The sequence below is a fragment of the Neoarthrinium moseri genome, assembly GCF_022829205.1.
Source record: "Neoarthrinium moseri strain CBS 164.80 chromosome Unknown scaffold117_Wmoseri_CBS_16480, whole genome shotgun sequence".
NCBI lineage: Eukaryota > Fungi > Ascomycota > Sordariomycetes > Amphisphaeriales > Apiosporaceae > Neoarthrinium > Neoarthrinium moseri.
Genome location: NW_026055231.1, coordinates 541 through 16,570, shown reverse-complemented (window position 1 = coordinate 16,570; position 16,030 = coordinate 541). Strand labels below are relative to the sequence as shown.

Sequence of the window (16,030 nt, the reverse complement as noted above, 5' to 3'; positions counted from 1 at the left end):
TCTCGGTCCCGGAAGTGCTGGTGGTTATCGGCGCACCAAATCAGCTGTGCGCCCTTTCAACTGAGGGGAGTCCCCTTATCAGAAGAGTACCAGCAGGCATATAACAGGTTCTAACAATCAAGGATCTCAAGCAGTAGCAGGACGTCGAACCCACAAGAAACAATGACCCTCATATGCCATATGCCGTAAGGCTTGAAGGTCTTAGGTGCAACTCCAAAGCAAAAAGAAAGGCCCACACACTCCACCTCCGGTAAGGTAGAACCAAAGCACAGGTGCCAGCGGATCTAGGTGGCCCAATTCAATGAACAGCTAGGAGCTGCGTTGCAGATGACCACCAGCGTCTATCACGCTTCAGTGAGCCACTTGCTATTATCCAGGCAAAGGAAGTAGCACTACGGAACTTAAAAAAAATTCGTCTACCATATTGGTAATTCAGCCACAAACAGCAGAAACCTCTGCATTTTAGTCCAACAAATATGGCCGAGTAATCTTAGAGACACTATCTAGACACTAATCCCCGCGGCATGAGAAGCATAACTCACCATTATTATTACTATCAGATCTACAAGTCCCGATGATGATGGATCTATGATGCCTGGTGATGATGGACTGGTAGCTGACTCGGTAGCTATTTTCAAAACGACACCGGAGACACTACGCAGTATAGATAATTGACCATGTTGAGCAATATTGGAACCCGTGCTGGAAAGTTTTTCTGAATATCAGAATCAAGCAGCATATTCTGGCTCGCCACTAGCGCCTCATGACCTCGTGTAATGCTCGAGATATGGAGACACTCATAAACCGTTTATTCGTGCAGGCTCTAGCGATAACCAGTTATAGCTTCACATAACATAACTGCAAGACAAGGAGTTGGAATGCAGCTAAGAATCTGTAGCCGTTAGTCAACCCCTAAAACTATTCATCCCGCCGTGCGGAGTGAAGTGCTGATTTTTCCGAGCTAATGTAAACATCTTGCGGGTTTTAGATCTCGACTGGCCAACTTCGAGCGTGGCTGAGTGACAGCATGGGGACCAGACGCGATAAACCACGTCGATAAGAATGAGCGAACACACCAGTTATAGACTTGAGGCAGTATACAACTCGGATGCTTCTTGGATGCTTCTGTATTGGTACGAGGCCTGGTTGTTGACAATACTGGGGATGCTCAGATTCGGTGTCCTTGCCAGACGTGTGAAATATAGAGCTCTGGACTGCGGTCTGTATAAAATAAAAATAAAAAATAAAACAAAAAGGAAGAAGAAGAAGGAGAAGAAGAAGAAGTACAGAAAAATCTAGATAGAGTAGGGAATGGTCTCTACTAGTACATATAGAAGGTGGCCACGTAGTTACTCGTAACATAATGATTCTTTCGTCGTACGCCATTGGGAACTCACTGAGCAGAGGTCTGCATGATCTAAATTCAGAAAACCCCCACTAAAACGCGCAAGGACAGCAGGGCAACCAAATGCTGGATAACTATTGGCTGGGGATGTTCGGGGAGAAAATATGGTTCCACGCCAAGTCGGTCAACGTGCGTCTGGTATGCAGCCACTATCACAGTCGCACTGCTAAATTTATTTATTTGGAAGTGCTAGGCGCGTGCGCGGCAAAGTCTCCGCTCCCAATCGTGCGAAGTAAATCGCGAAACTCTTGTTTGGCATCTGGGATAGATGCCTTGAAAGAAATGCCTAGTATTTCGTAGAGTTCTTGTTCATGAAGCGCTGGGTATCCCGTTGTGTTCTGCCACTGCCGTGTTCCAGATCCACCAAATAAACTTATGGTCTGATACTCAATGCCATGAAGTCTAATACCAATTCCAAGAACAATAAGAACAATGTGTGCTGGCCTCATTGGCGGGCTGCCGGTCTGTTCGGCTTCAATTGAAGGACGCATAATAGGCCGGCGTCTGTAAGTCCAGTCGCGGCCCAGTCGACGGTTTCGTTTCCCCAGCTGCTCATCAGTTCATGGAGCCGCCGTCATCCCTGATGTCAATCATTCGCTGACCACTCACTACCCACACTCTTTCCTGGTTCTCTTCGCGCGTCTCGGTTCCCGTTCTCGAAAGACGTTCCTATTGGTCGGAATTTAGTTGGGTGGCCGGGCTGCAGCTGCTGATTGCTGCAAGAAGGCACCTAGTGGATCTCGTGGCTTCTACCCAAGGTCCGGGGTAGACACCTCTTTCATTGGCTCGAAGCCAACCGTTGACTAGGGTCAACAACTTCCGGGTTGTGCTATTCTGAGAAACAGTGCCCACCATGGCCGCTTCTCATGCGCCTATCAGGCGTTGCATATCGCCATGCAAGGATTTTCGGGTTCAGATTGATGCTTAGCCCACCACCAACGCGCCTGTGAGGCGCCTGCCTTACCATCCGTTTCCTGCTAGGCATAATACGGCGTCGACTTATAGAGAACATGATCCTCATAACGGCAGCTGTGCTATTTCCTGGATGAGCTCCTACTCTTTCCACCTCTTACGGCGCGGGAACTATCGTCAAAGACCTCCATCAGCTGTGACGAACTGCATACCGAGGTGACACGGTATGCACCTGCGTGGACGCCATGGTTGAGTGTTGGTGATATTGTTGAATTATCCCCTTTCTTCTGGCAAAGCTACACTTCGTAACCTACATTGCAAAACAAGGCCATACAATGCTTCTCTCCATCCTAGCTTGCTCGCTTCTCTTCCGAGCATATGCTGTTGGACTGCAAGTAAGCCCTAGCTCATCATGTGCTGCCGTCTGCCTCGACGACCCAGAGTCCGACCCTCTTGATCCAGCCTCGTCCTCGACAACCCCACTGGATATTACATGCAGCGACGAAGAGTACCAGACATCGAGCAAAGCCATCAAGTTCAAGAACTGCGTAGAGTGCTTACAGGAGAGCAAGGACATCAGCGGCAAAGAAAACGATGTGGCATGGTTTCTCTGTAGGATTGGACTCGCTGTGACTAGGAGAAACTCTGGGGCTAATGTACGCTTATAGACAACCTACGATACTCGGTAGACGTGTGCGTCTACGGGTTCCCGAATGCTACCAAATCGGTCTCATCCCCCTGTGATCTTGACTCTGCGTGCCAACCCTTCAAAAAGGCACTCGAGGTCAATGGTTTGGACCCCGACAAAGGCACCGAGTTCGACTACTGCGAAGCCGATGGCGGCAAGTTCTCTGGTGCACAAGTAGATGCATGCATCCAGTGCTTCGATAGCAGCTCAACACAGGCGTACATGGCAAACTTTATAACTGCCCTGAAAGCTGGCTGTCAGCAGAGGCCACAACCTGGCCAGCTCATCGGCCTGAGCGGCTCGCCTTTCACCGAGTCACTCATTAAGATTACGACTCCTCCGACCAATGGGACACTACTATCGAGCTCTTCGAATGCCACTGCAATGACGACTGGTGCAATAGTTGGCATCGCAGTCGGAGCATCCCTCTTGTTTCTCGGTGGGACTGCTCTTTTCTGGGTTTATTACCGAAAACAGAAGCAGCTTTATCCAGACGACTTTGGCTCCCAGTACGACCCTCGCTCCGGGAGTAAATCTATCTCCCCCCCACTTGTCGGTGGCTTCAACTCCAGAGAAAGCCATGAGCATTCGCTTCTCAGCGACTACGAGCTCAAGGCGCAACAAGCATACACAAGCAATGCTGAATACTACGACCAACTCGAAAGGGGGATGAAGACTCGCCATCCACAGTACACATTTGACCCTAACAATCCGGGGTCAGGGCCTGCAGGTGCTCTTCCAACACACCCAGCATATGTGCCCCAAGCGCTCGGCCGTAACTCCTCGCGGAACCCATCACCACAACCTTCGAAGCCAACGAAAACCAACAAGCCGGATTCGTACGCCTTGGCCGCCTATCTGAATGCCGCAGAAGAAGCCTTAAGTCTCCCAGGCCCACCACCGGGCCCGCCGCCGGCGGTACACTCGCGCGGATCTTCGCCCGGCCGAGGCAGCCTACCTTACGCAAGCCGTCCAACCCACAACCGCTCAGCAAGTACCCAGTCAAAGCATGATTCGCTGGGGCCAGCGCCGCGGCCACCCCCACCGCCTCCTCGTCAGCCGAAAGTGCCATCGCTCAGTCTGCCCTCGGTGCCCCGGATCCGGGTGCCCAAGAAATATCCACCACCGAAGATACGGATTGAAGGTGCAACGCCAGTGGCGGACAAGGGCGAGGTGCCGATCGGAATCGAGATCTCGAATCCCATGATTCAACATGATCGACGCTTTGTAGAGGATCCGCTCGAGGCAAGGCGGATGCATAGCCGGACTCAGGCTTCCCAAGAGATTGTTCAGCAGAATGCCGTTGATCGACGACCAAAATGGGCAACAGAAGAGATTACACTTCATACTGGCAAGAGCTCTATGTATGGTTAAATTGATGCTTTGGGTACGGATGAAATTAGCTACGATACCACGGGAATGGAGTTATGGCATTCGTTGGCGTTTTGATCCGTTTGGAAAGACTACCTCGGGCTCGGTGTATAGCTAGTAAAACCCATTATATTCACACGGTATGGCAGGGCCGCAGGATTTCAAGTAGCAGAAAAATGCTTCGAAATTTCACTTAACGTAATGGAAGAGGTTGATTCATACTATGTACTGACGATGCACATCTCTAAGATTAACCCAATCGTCGGCCAGGACCAGCACTTCTCCACGAGTCGGGCAACGGTCCGCTTCGTGGCTGCTTGTCCTTGGGAGGCACATACGTGGACCCGTACAGAGTGTTCTGTATACGGGGAGTGGTCATGATCCAGGAAATAAACCAAGGTGTGGGCAGCAGATTAGGTCCGTTCCCAAACTCGGGGTAGATTCGCGTGCAGAAGTCGTGGAAATGCGCAGCAACCAGACCAGTGACGCCGATCAGAAAGTGTGACATGCCCGCCGTCAGGAGGGTGACCAATAGCAGGCAAGCTGGCATCAACTGCGCAGGAATCGTAACGACGTAAAAATGCGCCGTTTGGCCCCTCTGGTCTTGCGTGGCTGTGTAGCACATGGCAATCAGGAGCCCAGTAAGGTATGCGAAGGTGATGCCGGTAAAGACCTGATTCAAGATCTGGAGACACAATTAGCTGCATGCACAACTCTCGGTGCGGCCACGGCCACGGAAAGAAAGCACGTGTTTGATATTGGAATGTAGGGCGCTAGAAACCACCTGAGCAAATGCCGCCAGAAGGCGTCACCCAAGTCATCCATATAGACATCCCACCATGCTCACACCTTGACTGGCCCTGATTGTATTTTGCGAATGACGGACCAGCCAAAAATGCAAGGGTACTCTTCCTCAATTCCAGGAACCGTCATAGCCGTAGAGACAATTCCACTATGCGGGCAGATATTTGAGGTGCTGTGTGCATATTTCACATGTGCAGACAAGCTGCGGGGGAGAACAGGCAGAGAGCGCGAAACAAAGGAGAATGAGTATGCTGCGGAGAAGCCGATGAAGACATCGGTGCGCAGGAGAAGAGACGAGAAGCACCTACAATGATGACCGAGCCGACAACCATCAGGTACCATATCAGGTCCTCCTTCCTCGAGAACTTGGAGTTGCTCTTTTCCAGAGTACTCAAGTACGAGAAGACAAAGTATGTATCGAAGAGTACCCCGAGGTTCGGCCCTGTGAGGAAGAAGGGGAGCACAAGTCGATGGAGGGCGGGCGGGAGCTGCCAGAGGTGGCTGTAGTGAAACCAGAACGGCCCCGACGAGATCATACCCGTATAGACCGCGACGGAGCAGGCGAATACCATGGTGGCAACCGTCCTGGGGGTTCGCGGTTAGCTCCCGCGCCGATAGAAGACGTAGATGCCTGGATGCTCACCTGGCAATGGGCGGGGCGGCCCAGTAGGCATCGACGACGGCCATCTTGTTGCCTTGCAGCAGTGTCAAGCAAGGCTAGCAGGATGCGGAGGCCCGTTGAAGGTGCTCAGGTGCTCAGGTGCTCAGGTGGTCTGGGTCGAGGCAAAAGAAAATTTGCTTCAGTGGGGGGGGGGGGGGGAATCGAAGACGGTCACGTCGTTCGAGCAGGACGAGGAAGGGGGACAGGAAAACACGCCGAGTTTGCCTTGCCTGTAGAACAATGTCAAGGCGGGAGGGAGCAATGTGGCACGACAGGCAAGCAGGCAGACGACTGCGCCGCTGTTTGCATGTTGAGCCGGGTCAAGTAGAGAACTGGCCGGGTAGCTTGGGGGGGAAAGGAAGTGAATGGAGGGAGAGGCTGGAGGATTTCCGATGTTGCAAACTGGCTTTTAGCTCTTGCGGACCAAGGACCCAGGGCACCACAAATTGACAGACCCTAGCGCTAAAGGAGATGGCGGCCCTGCACTAGCCAGCCGGCGACCCAAGCTCCTTGCGAGCCTGAACAGGTTGCAAGCCCTTGGTCACTTTGCACCAAATACGTCAGTATATGCAGGGTTTCATCGACCGAGAGGCCGTCTCGGGATCGGCTCGAGATGTGAATGTATTGTTGCTGCTGTTGACTTGATCGTAAACGAATATTGTCCTTGGAGTCGCGCACCAAGCTCGCCTCTCCATTGTACTTCACCCATGGCCCCGGCATTGTTGCAAATCGAGGTCCAGTGAAAACGGGAAAGACGCGCTCGTTGCATGCCAAATAGTCCTGGCCTCCATATCGGCGCTCAAGTAAGTCACGGCTCGAGGCAACGATTCCGCGAGAAGACCAGAAGACGCTGTCTACGTTACCGTGATCGCCGAGGTGAATGCAGTCTTGTGGGAGAATATAGTACTTCATGTAGCTAAAACCGGAACCACTCTCTCCTCCACACCAAGTTTCGGAAGACGGCTCTCTGCAGACCATGTGTCTCTCTTGAGATACCGCGAGAGAGGCCTGGTGTTTGCTCCTCCCGGCAAGCGCGGCTCTACGCAGCAACATGTTGGCAGAGTTGAATTGTCATAGTGAACACCGTTCTCAGTGTCGGTGTCATTTGTTTATAAAGCCATAGCTCATATGCCAGCCGAACGACATCTGTCTCAACAGCCCACACATTGGGAAGAAACACCCACGCCACTTGAAGCACCATTGGCCGTCCAAATGTTGCAAAGTTTCCTATTCTTGTCATCCGTCGTCAGGTCCGGCTTGAGCTCGGCAAGCCACGACGCTTCAAGGGCAAAGCTTGGCACCTGGACACTCTCCAATAATGACATCAGCTGCGAGGATGGCACTTGTTCTTATTCCTTCAACATAGAGGAAGAGGAGAGCGGTGTTACAGACGCCTGTAGGTTCGAGACCCATGGCAGCAGTCGCGCCCCGGCGAATCAGACAAACTTCGAGAGCGTTAGGTGCGGCAGAGACGGGCAATATGCCGTGAATGGTGGCTACGTGGTAGACAACACCAAGACGACGGGGGTCGTCCTGGTCATTACAAACACTGTCCGGGCCTCGTGGGCCTTCTTTGGCTATAATTGGGATGAGATTGCGGATGGGCCCTCGAAAGTCTCGCCATCTTATCCTCTCGGGGAGTTCCCAGCCACCAATGGGGAATTTGAAGATGCAGTCGACCATTCTAGGGTTTGCTGCCTAACCTTGGGTTCAGGTTCGGTGTCTCCTCTCTGGAATGTTCGAGGTAAGCCACAACAGGCCGGGACGGGGGGTCCTACCCAACATCGCTAATACTCTTTAATCTAGTTGTGGATGAAGTTGGTGTGCACGTCGATGCCATGCTCTTGGACCACGATGATGATGATGATATGTGCTGCGTGATCAACTTGGCACCCCCTGAAGGCATCGACCCCAGGTCTTGGAGTTTATTCCACCAGAAGTGTCGCGCTAACAATTGGTCAATGTCTCGGGGTTATCAGCCCGTCCACGATAGTGCTGTGATGGTTTTTTCGGAGTAAGTTGATGTCCATGCATGTCGCCGGCCACTTATACCATTGTTCGTCGATGACAGTCCAGACTAATATCCATTTCGCAGCTCTGACAATGCAATCCAGGCCTGGTTCGCTTGGAACGAGGTCAACTCGATGATCGAGCTGTATGCTCCATCCTCTGATGACAAGGAGACGTTGTGCGCCTGCTAGGGCTGGCTGGCCTTTGTTCACTACAGATAGACATCTACATGGTTGATATGACGTATTGGGCGTTCTTTTCTGAACAACTTCCAACTGAATTTCACGTCATTGTGAGCTTAAGGTAGGGAGATAATGTAATGCTGTTGTTAAGATACGGACCTCGGGATTGAATAAACTTGTAGCTGTGAGGAATGCCTGCTTTCCCGTGCGATCACCCACCTATCCAGGTCTTCGAGTAGCAGGGATGGAGTGTACATCGGTTGATTCATAGATGAGTTAAAGTAATGTCCAGGCATCATATGCATGCATAGCCAACTCTTGCGTTGTGTCTTGAATGATGAGCCAGGCAATTGCCCAATACAATGGGAGTTGGAGGTTGAGCATAGGAATAGCTCCCGTTTACATCCTCGTCGGGCAACACTAGGACAGAGGCGCCTTCCACCATTATAAGACCTTTACGGCCTTCCCACTCGTGTCTAGTTGTTTCGCGACCTCATCAATGTTGATTGTTTCTTCCCCCTTCCGAACTCGTTCGACATCCGGCACCGAAGAATGTTTCTGCCCCTCGAAGAGCGCATCAATTTCTTCTAATGTTCTGTCCTTGGTCTCAACCCAAAAAAGTGCCTGTAGCTTGTCAAATCCTGCACACAGTATTCTTTCGAGGCTAAGAGACCCACAATGAGTACAGCTACGATGATGTCCCACGAAGCGTTGATGATGTACATCTTCCAGCCGATATTGTTGATACCAATCGGCATCACAAAAACCAAAAGTAAGCTGCGCGAAATGTTAGGACAACCTCGGAGTATTTATGGAGTATGTATTGAGGGTACTAACGCGAGTGTGTTGAGTCCGAGCTGTGACATTGCCACTCCGTTTGCGCGAATCGAGTAGTTCATAACCTCTGGTGGATATATGAACAACAGCGGCGTCCAAGCAATGGAGTAGAAACCTTGGAAGAGAAACATCACTGCAACATCACCATAGATCAAGCTTGTGGAGGCACCACCTGGGTCATCGGAATACATCTTAGAGAGACCGCCGATAATATAAAGACAGATCACCAGGAGCATCTGGCTGATTAGTGCTGTCGGTTTGCGGCCCATTCTAGCTGTTAAGTGAGTCCCAACGAGACAACAAGCAAGGCACCACACGTTCAGGACAACGTTCTGCTCCAGGGTCAGCGAACGACAGAATACGGTTTTCGAAGAAGAGGCTAACGGCTTTTAACTGGTCATTGGGTTCCACCACACCAGCGGTTGTGAGCTCAGCCCCAAGATAGTAGGAGGCAATAATATTCCCTGCTACACAGGAGAATGGACCTGCCGACATCCCAATAAGTAAACGTTTTCTGGCAATTGGGGTTCTGAATATTTCTCTTGGGCTCATGGTCTTTCCGTCGCTTTTCTCCCATTCGAGTGTGTCAATGATCTCTTTGTAAACCGTCATTGCCACTGGATGGGACACATTTCCGTTCGAATTTGTCTGGGCAACAACAATACGGGCCTCCTCGTAGAAACCTTCGTGCACCAACCAACGTGGAGATTCAGGGCTGCTCGATCAGTATCGCCAATGAATGCATGTTCCAGAGCTGCCACGTTGTGGAATGCACTTACATGAAGGGCAAGATAAGGATGCACAGCAGAGAGAAGACTCCTTGCACCAAAGAAGGAGCCCTCCATGCCCAGTTTGACTGCCATTGACCGGTCCCAAGTGTGATCCCAGCCGCAATGAGGGCACCGACACTATGATCCGTGAGATTACCGGAGTGAGATTAGTTCCTAGGACCTACTAGTAGAAATCGTTCAAGAGACCAACACCCCACGCTCTCCATCTGCTCGGGAATGTCTCAGAGAGATATACGCTCCCAGCAATTCCAGATAGGGCCACGCCAAAACCCAAGAGGACACGAGCGACAACAAACATAGCGATCCCATTTGCCGCGGTTTGGAGTAGAACGCCAATAAGAGTGATGACAGCGCCCCAAAAGATTGCCGGACGACGCCCGAGCCGATCAGCAATGAGACCAGCGACCAAGGGCCCAAGACAGCCACCAATGAACACTGAAGCTGTGTTCAGACCCGTCGTAACCTCATTGAGATTGAAAAAGTCCTGGTAGGATGGCAATATATTCAATCCATTTAGCATCGATCCGTCATAGCCATTGGTCTGTTAGGTGTCAGTATAGATAGGAAACCAAGTTTCGTGGTCTGAGAGGTTCCCGGCTTACGCAGGAGTTCACAACCGAGCACACCATCAGAAGACCTGCCAGAGTTGTCGTAGACTCTGGCACCCAGGCAGGAATCCAGGTCCCTGTTGCGGATCTTTTCATCATGGAATGAGATAGAGCACTCTTAAAGCAATCGAAGATAGACGTTGATAATACGATAGATTCCTCAACAGCAGCACGCAAAGATGAAATTTGCCTGATATCTGCAAAGCGCAAAGCCTCGGGTCCTCTATTGGCAGAAATATCCAGTGAATGCCACCTTTCTTGGGGATCCTAGTCTCTCTTGCGAGATCGCAGAGCCTTACTGCGAGTTTAGGCGAATAGTAAAAGCCCATGATTGGTCGATCGCCACACGATAAAGCAAGTCCTCTAATGGGACGTAGCACGACGAGCTTCCCCTCATTCAAGGCGATGTGCCTCCACCGACCAGCAAATGGCGGGCTGCATGAATGATGTGTCCAGATACGCCATGTCAATCCGGACCTGAAAAGCCCTGATTTTGGGGACGTTATGGCACTCGCGTTGCACGGCAAGGTCTCACTTGCATGTATGATACGATGTCCTCGAGACTGACTGGCAGTTCAAGGCGACTGCCATGAGTGGGGACGATGTTGGAAACGTTGCAGTTCTGAAAACTTAGTGATGTGACGGCATCACGGCACAGTAGGCAGATGAAGTGGAGGTGAATACCTAGGTACCGTTGCCATTCTTCATATCCAGTCCAAATCTAACCGTCTTCCTGGCTCTGGAGACTATGGTGCAGAATAAGATTAGAATGCGGATTCGCAGCTAATCACGCACTTGTGAAACGTGTTTGATAGACTCACTCTGCCTGTATTCTATGCCGCTCGACTGCTTACGGGGTATCTGACATCAACTACTCGTTACGCGGACTTAATCTGCAAGTAATCTTATGAGCGATGTCCCAGTCGTGTGTGATTGAAAGGTAAGCCTAGGCCACTGGTTCAACACCGTATCGTGCCTTGACGTGTAATTTCTGAAACCAATCAGTGCTACCTTCTATTGACTCAGATGACCGCAGGTGCAAAGTATTTTGGGTATTGTTCCAAGGTGATACGCACATACTCAGGGGATGATGAATCCGTCCTGTTGCCTGAGTGAAACCACCGGATCGGGGTTAGTAGGGCTTCCTGGCAAACAATCACCCCAGGCAGCAATCACCCCCCAAGCCAGCAAGAAAAGTATTTAAAGACCGTCTCCCTCCGATATTCTTCATGGTTTCTTTCTTTCCTTCTTCAAACTTACCTTCGCGCGGGTTGGGAAGATCAAGCACCTCCCAACCCAGGATAGGACGCCTGCATTGCACGCCGCGGCGTGGACTGTTCTCTGGTCAGGCCTACGTGTTTGCCCACGCACGGCAATTTTTGTTTCCCACACTCTGCGTTTTCGTTGTGCTCATCACTGCGCGTGGTGTCATGAGGAAGACAATCCTGGAGTCATTGGTGTGACGCCTGAGAAGACAGTAACGCGTGAGAACTCGGTACGAACCCATAATTTGGCTTTGCTTCCATGATCCTTGGGGTAGCTAAGAAAATCGAATCCTGAGGCCATAACGCTACCTACGCTTGGAGGTTGGCAGGGGTTTCTTTGCCAAGAAGCCGTATTGATATCGTAAGGCCGAGAGCTCGTGACGACCACCTCAGCTCAAACAATGGCAGGGTGGAACAGCAAGCAAGTATCCACAGAAAATAAGGTCCTAGCAATTACTCATCTGAGAGTGGTGTGATGCCTTAGCCATATCATTGGGAGCGGCACAGCTCCCTTGCCCTCAGCTAACGGGGGAATTGGACGTGTGGCTCTGCTGGACGAAGCACCGCAACATGGACGGATAACGACGCCATGACGACGCATCGATAATTCACCGTCATAGAGAATATTCAACAATGGTTGACTTTGTTCCCAGAGATTTGCCCAGCTTGGCTAATTAGGCAGAGCTGGTTCTCCTGGTACATGAACAACCGAATACGAACGCTCCTCATCGTACCCCTTTCGAGGCCCAGACGAAACTCTCGAATGCAAGCACACACTACGGTAGTGAGGGTATCAAGTAGCATTCTCTGGAGAAAATTTGCATGTAGCCCATGAGTGTTCGCTCGCTTGGGAAGCAGCGCGGCTCTCCAGCCGGCTACAAAGACTTATGGTAATGAATATCTGTAACAAATATCCCATGCGCTATGTCCATTAACACAAATCCATGATACATACGAAGAGCAACACCTCAAAGGAGAATGAGCCACCGGCTGGCCGATGGGTGTTTGCAGTAGCGTGCTCGATTAGGCTAACTGGCGAATCGACGGAGTGCAGTCAGTGGAATGGATCAGCTCTAACGTTAGTTAAATTCGTCGCGTTTCACTAGTACCAAGAGGAGCGTTTGGGCAGTGACCGGCGATGACAGGTAATGTATGAGGTTCAATTGAATGCGAATTCTCTCTATCGATCTCCAAGTTACCACATCGTATAGCACATGTGCCTTGTTCATGTAAATGTATACTTTAGACATTCACGCCAAAGGGTTCCCTAGGCAAAGTCAATTTCCCAATCCGCCCCAACTCTGGCGCCTAGCCGTCCTACAGTGGCAAAGGCGGCGCGGCCGCCTTCAGCCTTGGTGAACTGCAGAGGAACCTTGTGCGTCTGGCCCTCGGACTTGACTTCAACTTCGGTCTTGCCTTCCCACGAGGATGGGGCGCCGACGATGATAATCTTGTCAAAGCTTACGTCGTGGAAGCGCTTCATCCAGTCACCCTCACGCAGAGCCTTACCCTCGTGAGTTGAGGCAGGAGAGGATGTCAACAGCAGCTGGTGGAACTCGAATGTCCGGTGAATATACTGGCCCTTCTGGTAGTCGAAGCTGTCACCGTCATCGACGTAGAGCTCACCCTTGGCAGCCAGGTCCTTGCCAAGAACGACAACGAGGGTGTAGTCATCGTACTTCATGAGCTGCGTGGACCGTCGAGGAGTGTCGCGACGAGGGAAGATGTGTCCACCACGCATCAAGATGGGAATTGACTCGAGAGGTGCATCGACTGTCACCATTTTACCCTTGTGCGTGTTCAACTTGTTGTAAGTGAAGTAATCGTAATACACCTGATCATCAGGAATGTAGACGTCAGCAGCCACCTTCTCCTTCTCCACGACGGGCTTAACCAAGAGGCCAGTCGAGCCGACGAAGAATTGATCATCGACAGCAAATCCACTTTCCTCGCCTGGGTGAGTCCAGTACATAGGGCGGATGATGGGGCTGCCGTCTTGGTTGGCATGGAAGAAGGCGGTATACCACGAAGGCATCAAACTGTAGCGGAGGCGCAGGGCGGAAGTGATGATGGAACGGTAGGGCTCAGCGGCCATGTAGGGCTCACGGCGGCGAGCATCAATGTGAGCATGGCCACGGAAGAAGGGGTAGAAAGCACCAGCCTGGTACCAACGTGACTGGAGCTCGAGTTCCGGGTTGCCGAAGAAGCCTCCGACATCAGCACCTGCAAATGGGAAGCCAGCGATGCCCTGGGCAAGAATCATGGGCACAGCGGCGCCCAGGTGTTCCCAACTGGCCTGGTTATCTCCCGTCCACATGGCACCGAGACGCTGCGAGCCGGCATAGAAAGACCTGGTGAGCACAAACGGACGCCTTAGCTCACCCTTCTTGCGGCTAAGAAGAGCCTCGAACGTGGCGTTGTGGAAGGTCATGCCGTTGATGTTGTGAAGGTCACGATGCTCCCAGTCATCGTGGTGCAGATTGTCCTTCGGCATGGTCACTTCTGGGCCGTTGAAAACGGACGGCTCATTCATATCGTTCCAGATGTACGTGTTCTCCATGGTTCCCTTGAAGGAATCATACTTGAACAGAGAGGTCCACCACTTGATAGCGGTAGGATTGAATGCATCAATCCACATGGACGAGCCCGGCCAGCACCAGCCATCGAAATAACTGCCCTTGTTGTTCTTGACAGCCAGGCCCTTCGACTTGAGCTCGTCAATGACGGGGTAGCTGCCAGTATTCTTAATGTGCGGGTCAATGATGGCCACCAACTTTCTTCCGTGCTCGTCCAGCTGCTTGCCCATGGAGATGGGATCCTTGAACATGTTGGGATCCCAGGTGAAATACTTCTTCTCGTCGGTGTATTCAATGTCGAGCCAAATGACGTCATAGGGGATCTTGAACTTGTCCATCTTGCGATCGACCTCCTTAACATCGTCGTCAGAGACGTAGTTCCATCGGCATTGGTGATAGCCGAGCGCAAACTCGGCAGGCATGGCCGTGGTGCCGGTCAGTTCGCCGTAGGTCTTGCTGATCTCCTGAGGGGTGGGGCCCAAAAAGACAAAGACATCCAACAGGCCCGACTCGGAAATCCAGTGGGTGTGGGTGTTGGTCTTGGTGCTGAGACCAAGGGCCAATGGGTTCTTGGACTCCTTGGCCTTGACAATGTCGATCCAAGTCTCGGCCCCGTTGAGCCAGAAGACGCCGACGGTCGAGTCCTTCCTCTGAGCCTGCATGAAGGGGATGGCTCCGTACAGCGTCATGGGGCTGTCCAAGATGTACTCGAATACGTCGGCGTTGTAGAGCCTGTACGGCTCGTTGTAGTTGCCCTCTCCACCCCGAGTCTCCTTCAGAGACAAGGGCCCGGCGTGTTCCGGGATGCCGTAGACATGCTCGTAGCCCTGGAAGGAGATATCCAGAGCGACACTCTCCGGGCCACGAGGTTTGGTGTCCGTGTTGCCGCCAAACGATTCGTCCCACCAGGTGCTTTCATCCAGGTGGGCGGGGACCTCCTTGGGCTCCTCTTGCTTGTCGCCTTCCTCGCCTTCCTTCTTCTCGGGTTCGGCCTTTTCGGTCTTGGGCCTCCAATGCTCCATGTTGAACAGACCGCGGTCGTTGAGCTTGATGTGCGAGGTACCATCCCGCTTGAAATCGACGGCGAACGGCTCGTATTTGATCTCGGCCTCAAAGGACAAGTCGGGTCCGTATTTGATGGTCATGCCGGTCTTGCTCTCGTGTGCGACCTTTGCGTCCTTATCCAGAGCCAGGCCTCCCACGACGGCCCACTTCTCGGCTTCGTTATATCTCTCTCGCCTCGCACCGCTCTCGTGCCTCAGCTGGATGTCCTTCATCTGGCGTCTCTCCTCGTCGACGGTGACTCGTGCGGCGCCCGACTTCAAGAAGGAGACGGTGACGGGGAGGTTGACGACGGCCCCTTGGTCGTCGGTAGTCTTGAGGATGTTGGCCTGGAACTGGCCGTCTTTGAAGGCTACTTTATCGGATGTGATGGCGTAGGGCGGCTGCCACGACGCGCCCTGGGCAACGGCATGGTCGGCGTAGGCTCTGTTGCGCTTACAGAAGCCGGACTGGTGGCACTTCTTGAAATCGTTCTCCTTGACCATCACTGCGGCGGGGGGTGAGTTTCCGGCGTGTGAGTTGTACAATCGTGGCTACAGCAACTTACCGGCCGGCGTGAACAGCAAACAGAGAACCGAGAGAAGGCAGAGGTAGGCCGTCCATGGCGAGGACAGCGGGCTGCAGCCACGCATCGTGCGGTGCGTCCCCGGCGAGGGGAAAGGCTAAAGCGGTGATGTCGTAGCTGAAAAAGAATGGAGGGTGGCAAATAGTCCAATTGGGGTCTACGTGCCCATTGGAAGCTGCAAGTGTCGGTTGGCCGGTGCAGGTTGTTGGCCGGTGTCGAGGATGATGTTATGGATATCGACGATGGAGTGTTCTGAGAGTGAGTGTTCTGAGAGTGACCACCAAGATGCAGCA

General features: G+C 52.2%; 6 protein-coding genes across 6 annotated transcripts; 2 read left to right on the top strand and 4 right to left on the bottom strand.

Moving 5' to 3' along the window:
• Positions 1-2,652: 2,652 nt before the first annotated feature.
• JN550_013467 (uncharacterized protein) lies at positions 2,653-4,379 on the top strand (the record flags this gene model as incomplete). Its single annotated transcript, XM_049312057.1, has 2 exons — positions 2,653-2,929; positions 2,986-4,379. The coding sequence occupies 2 exons, from the start codon at positions 2,653-2,655 to the stop codon at positions 4,377-4,379; spliced, it is 1,671 nt and encodes a 556-aa protein (XP_049164550.1).
• Positions 4,380-4,626: 247 nt separating this feature from the next.
• Positions 4,627-5,867, bottom strand: JN550_013466 (uncharacterized protein; the record flags this gene model as incomplete). Its single annotated transcript, XM_049312056.1, has 3 exons — positions 4,627-5,061; positions 5,489-5,765; positions 5,824-5,867. 3 exons carry the CDS (start codon positions 5,865-5,867, stop codon positions 4,627-4,629), a joined length of 756 nt encoding a protein of 251 aa, XP_049164549.1.
• A 436-nt stretch (positions 5,868-6,303) lies between these two features.
• JN550_013465 (uncharacterized protein) lies at positions 6,304-6,894 on the bottom strand (the record flags this gene model as incomplete). The annotated part of the gene is made up of 1 exon (XM_049312055.1): positions 6,304-6,894. The coding sequence occupies one exon, from the start codon at positions 6,892-6,894 to the stop codon at positions 6,304-6,306; it is 591 nt and encodes a 196-aa protein (XP_049164548.1).
• Positions 6,895-6,969: 75 nt separating this feature from the next.
• JN550_013464 (uncharacterized protein) lies at positions 6,970-8,042 on the top strand (the record flags this gene model as incomplete). Its single annotated transcript, XM_049312054.1, has 3 exons — positions 6,970-7,585; positions 7,648-7,855; positions 7,937-8,042. The coding sequence occupies 3 exons, from the start codon at positions 6,970-6,972 to the stop codon at positions 8,040-8,042; spliced, it is 930 nt and encodes a 309-aa protein (XP_049164547.1).
• Positions 8,043-8,477: 435 nt separating this feature from the next.
• On the bottom strand, positions 8,478-10,365 carry JN550_013463 (uncharacterized protein; the record flags this gene model as incomplete). Its single annotated transcript, XM_049312053.1, has 7 exons — positions 8,478-8,657; positions 8,711-8,810; positions 8,871-9,202; positions 9,255-9,585; positions 9,650-9,778; positions 9,826-10,202; positions 10,264-10,365. The coding sequence occupies 7 exons, from the start codon at positions 10,363-10,365 to the stop codon at positions 8,478-8,480; spliced, it is 1,551 nt and encodes a 516-aa protein (XP_049164546.1).
• A 2,436-nt stretch (positions 10,366-12,801) lies between these two features.
• Positions 12,802-15,804, bottom strand: JN550_013462 (uncharacterized protein; the record flags this gene model as incomplete). Its single annotated transcript, XM_049312052.1, has 2 exons — positions 12,802-15,659; positions 15,720-15,804. The coding sequence occupies 2 exons, from the start codon at positions 15,802-15,804 to the stop codon at positions 12,802-12,804; spliced, it is 2,943 nt and encodes a 980-aa protein (XP_049164545.1).
• Between the last annotated feature and the right edge of the window lie 226 nt (positions 15,805-16,030).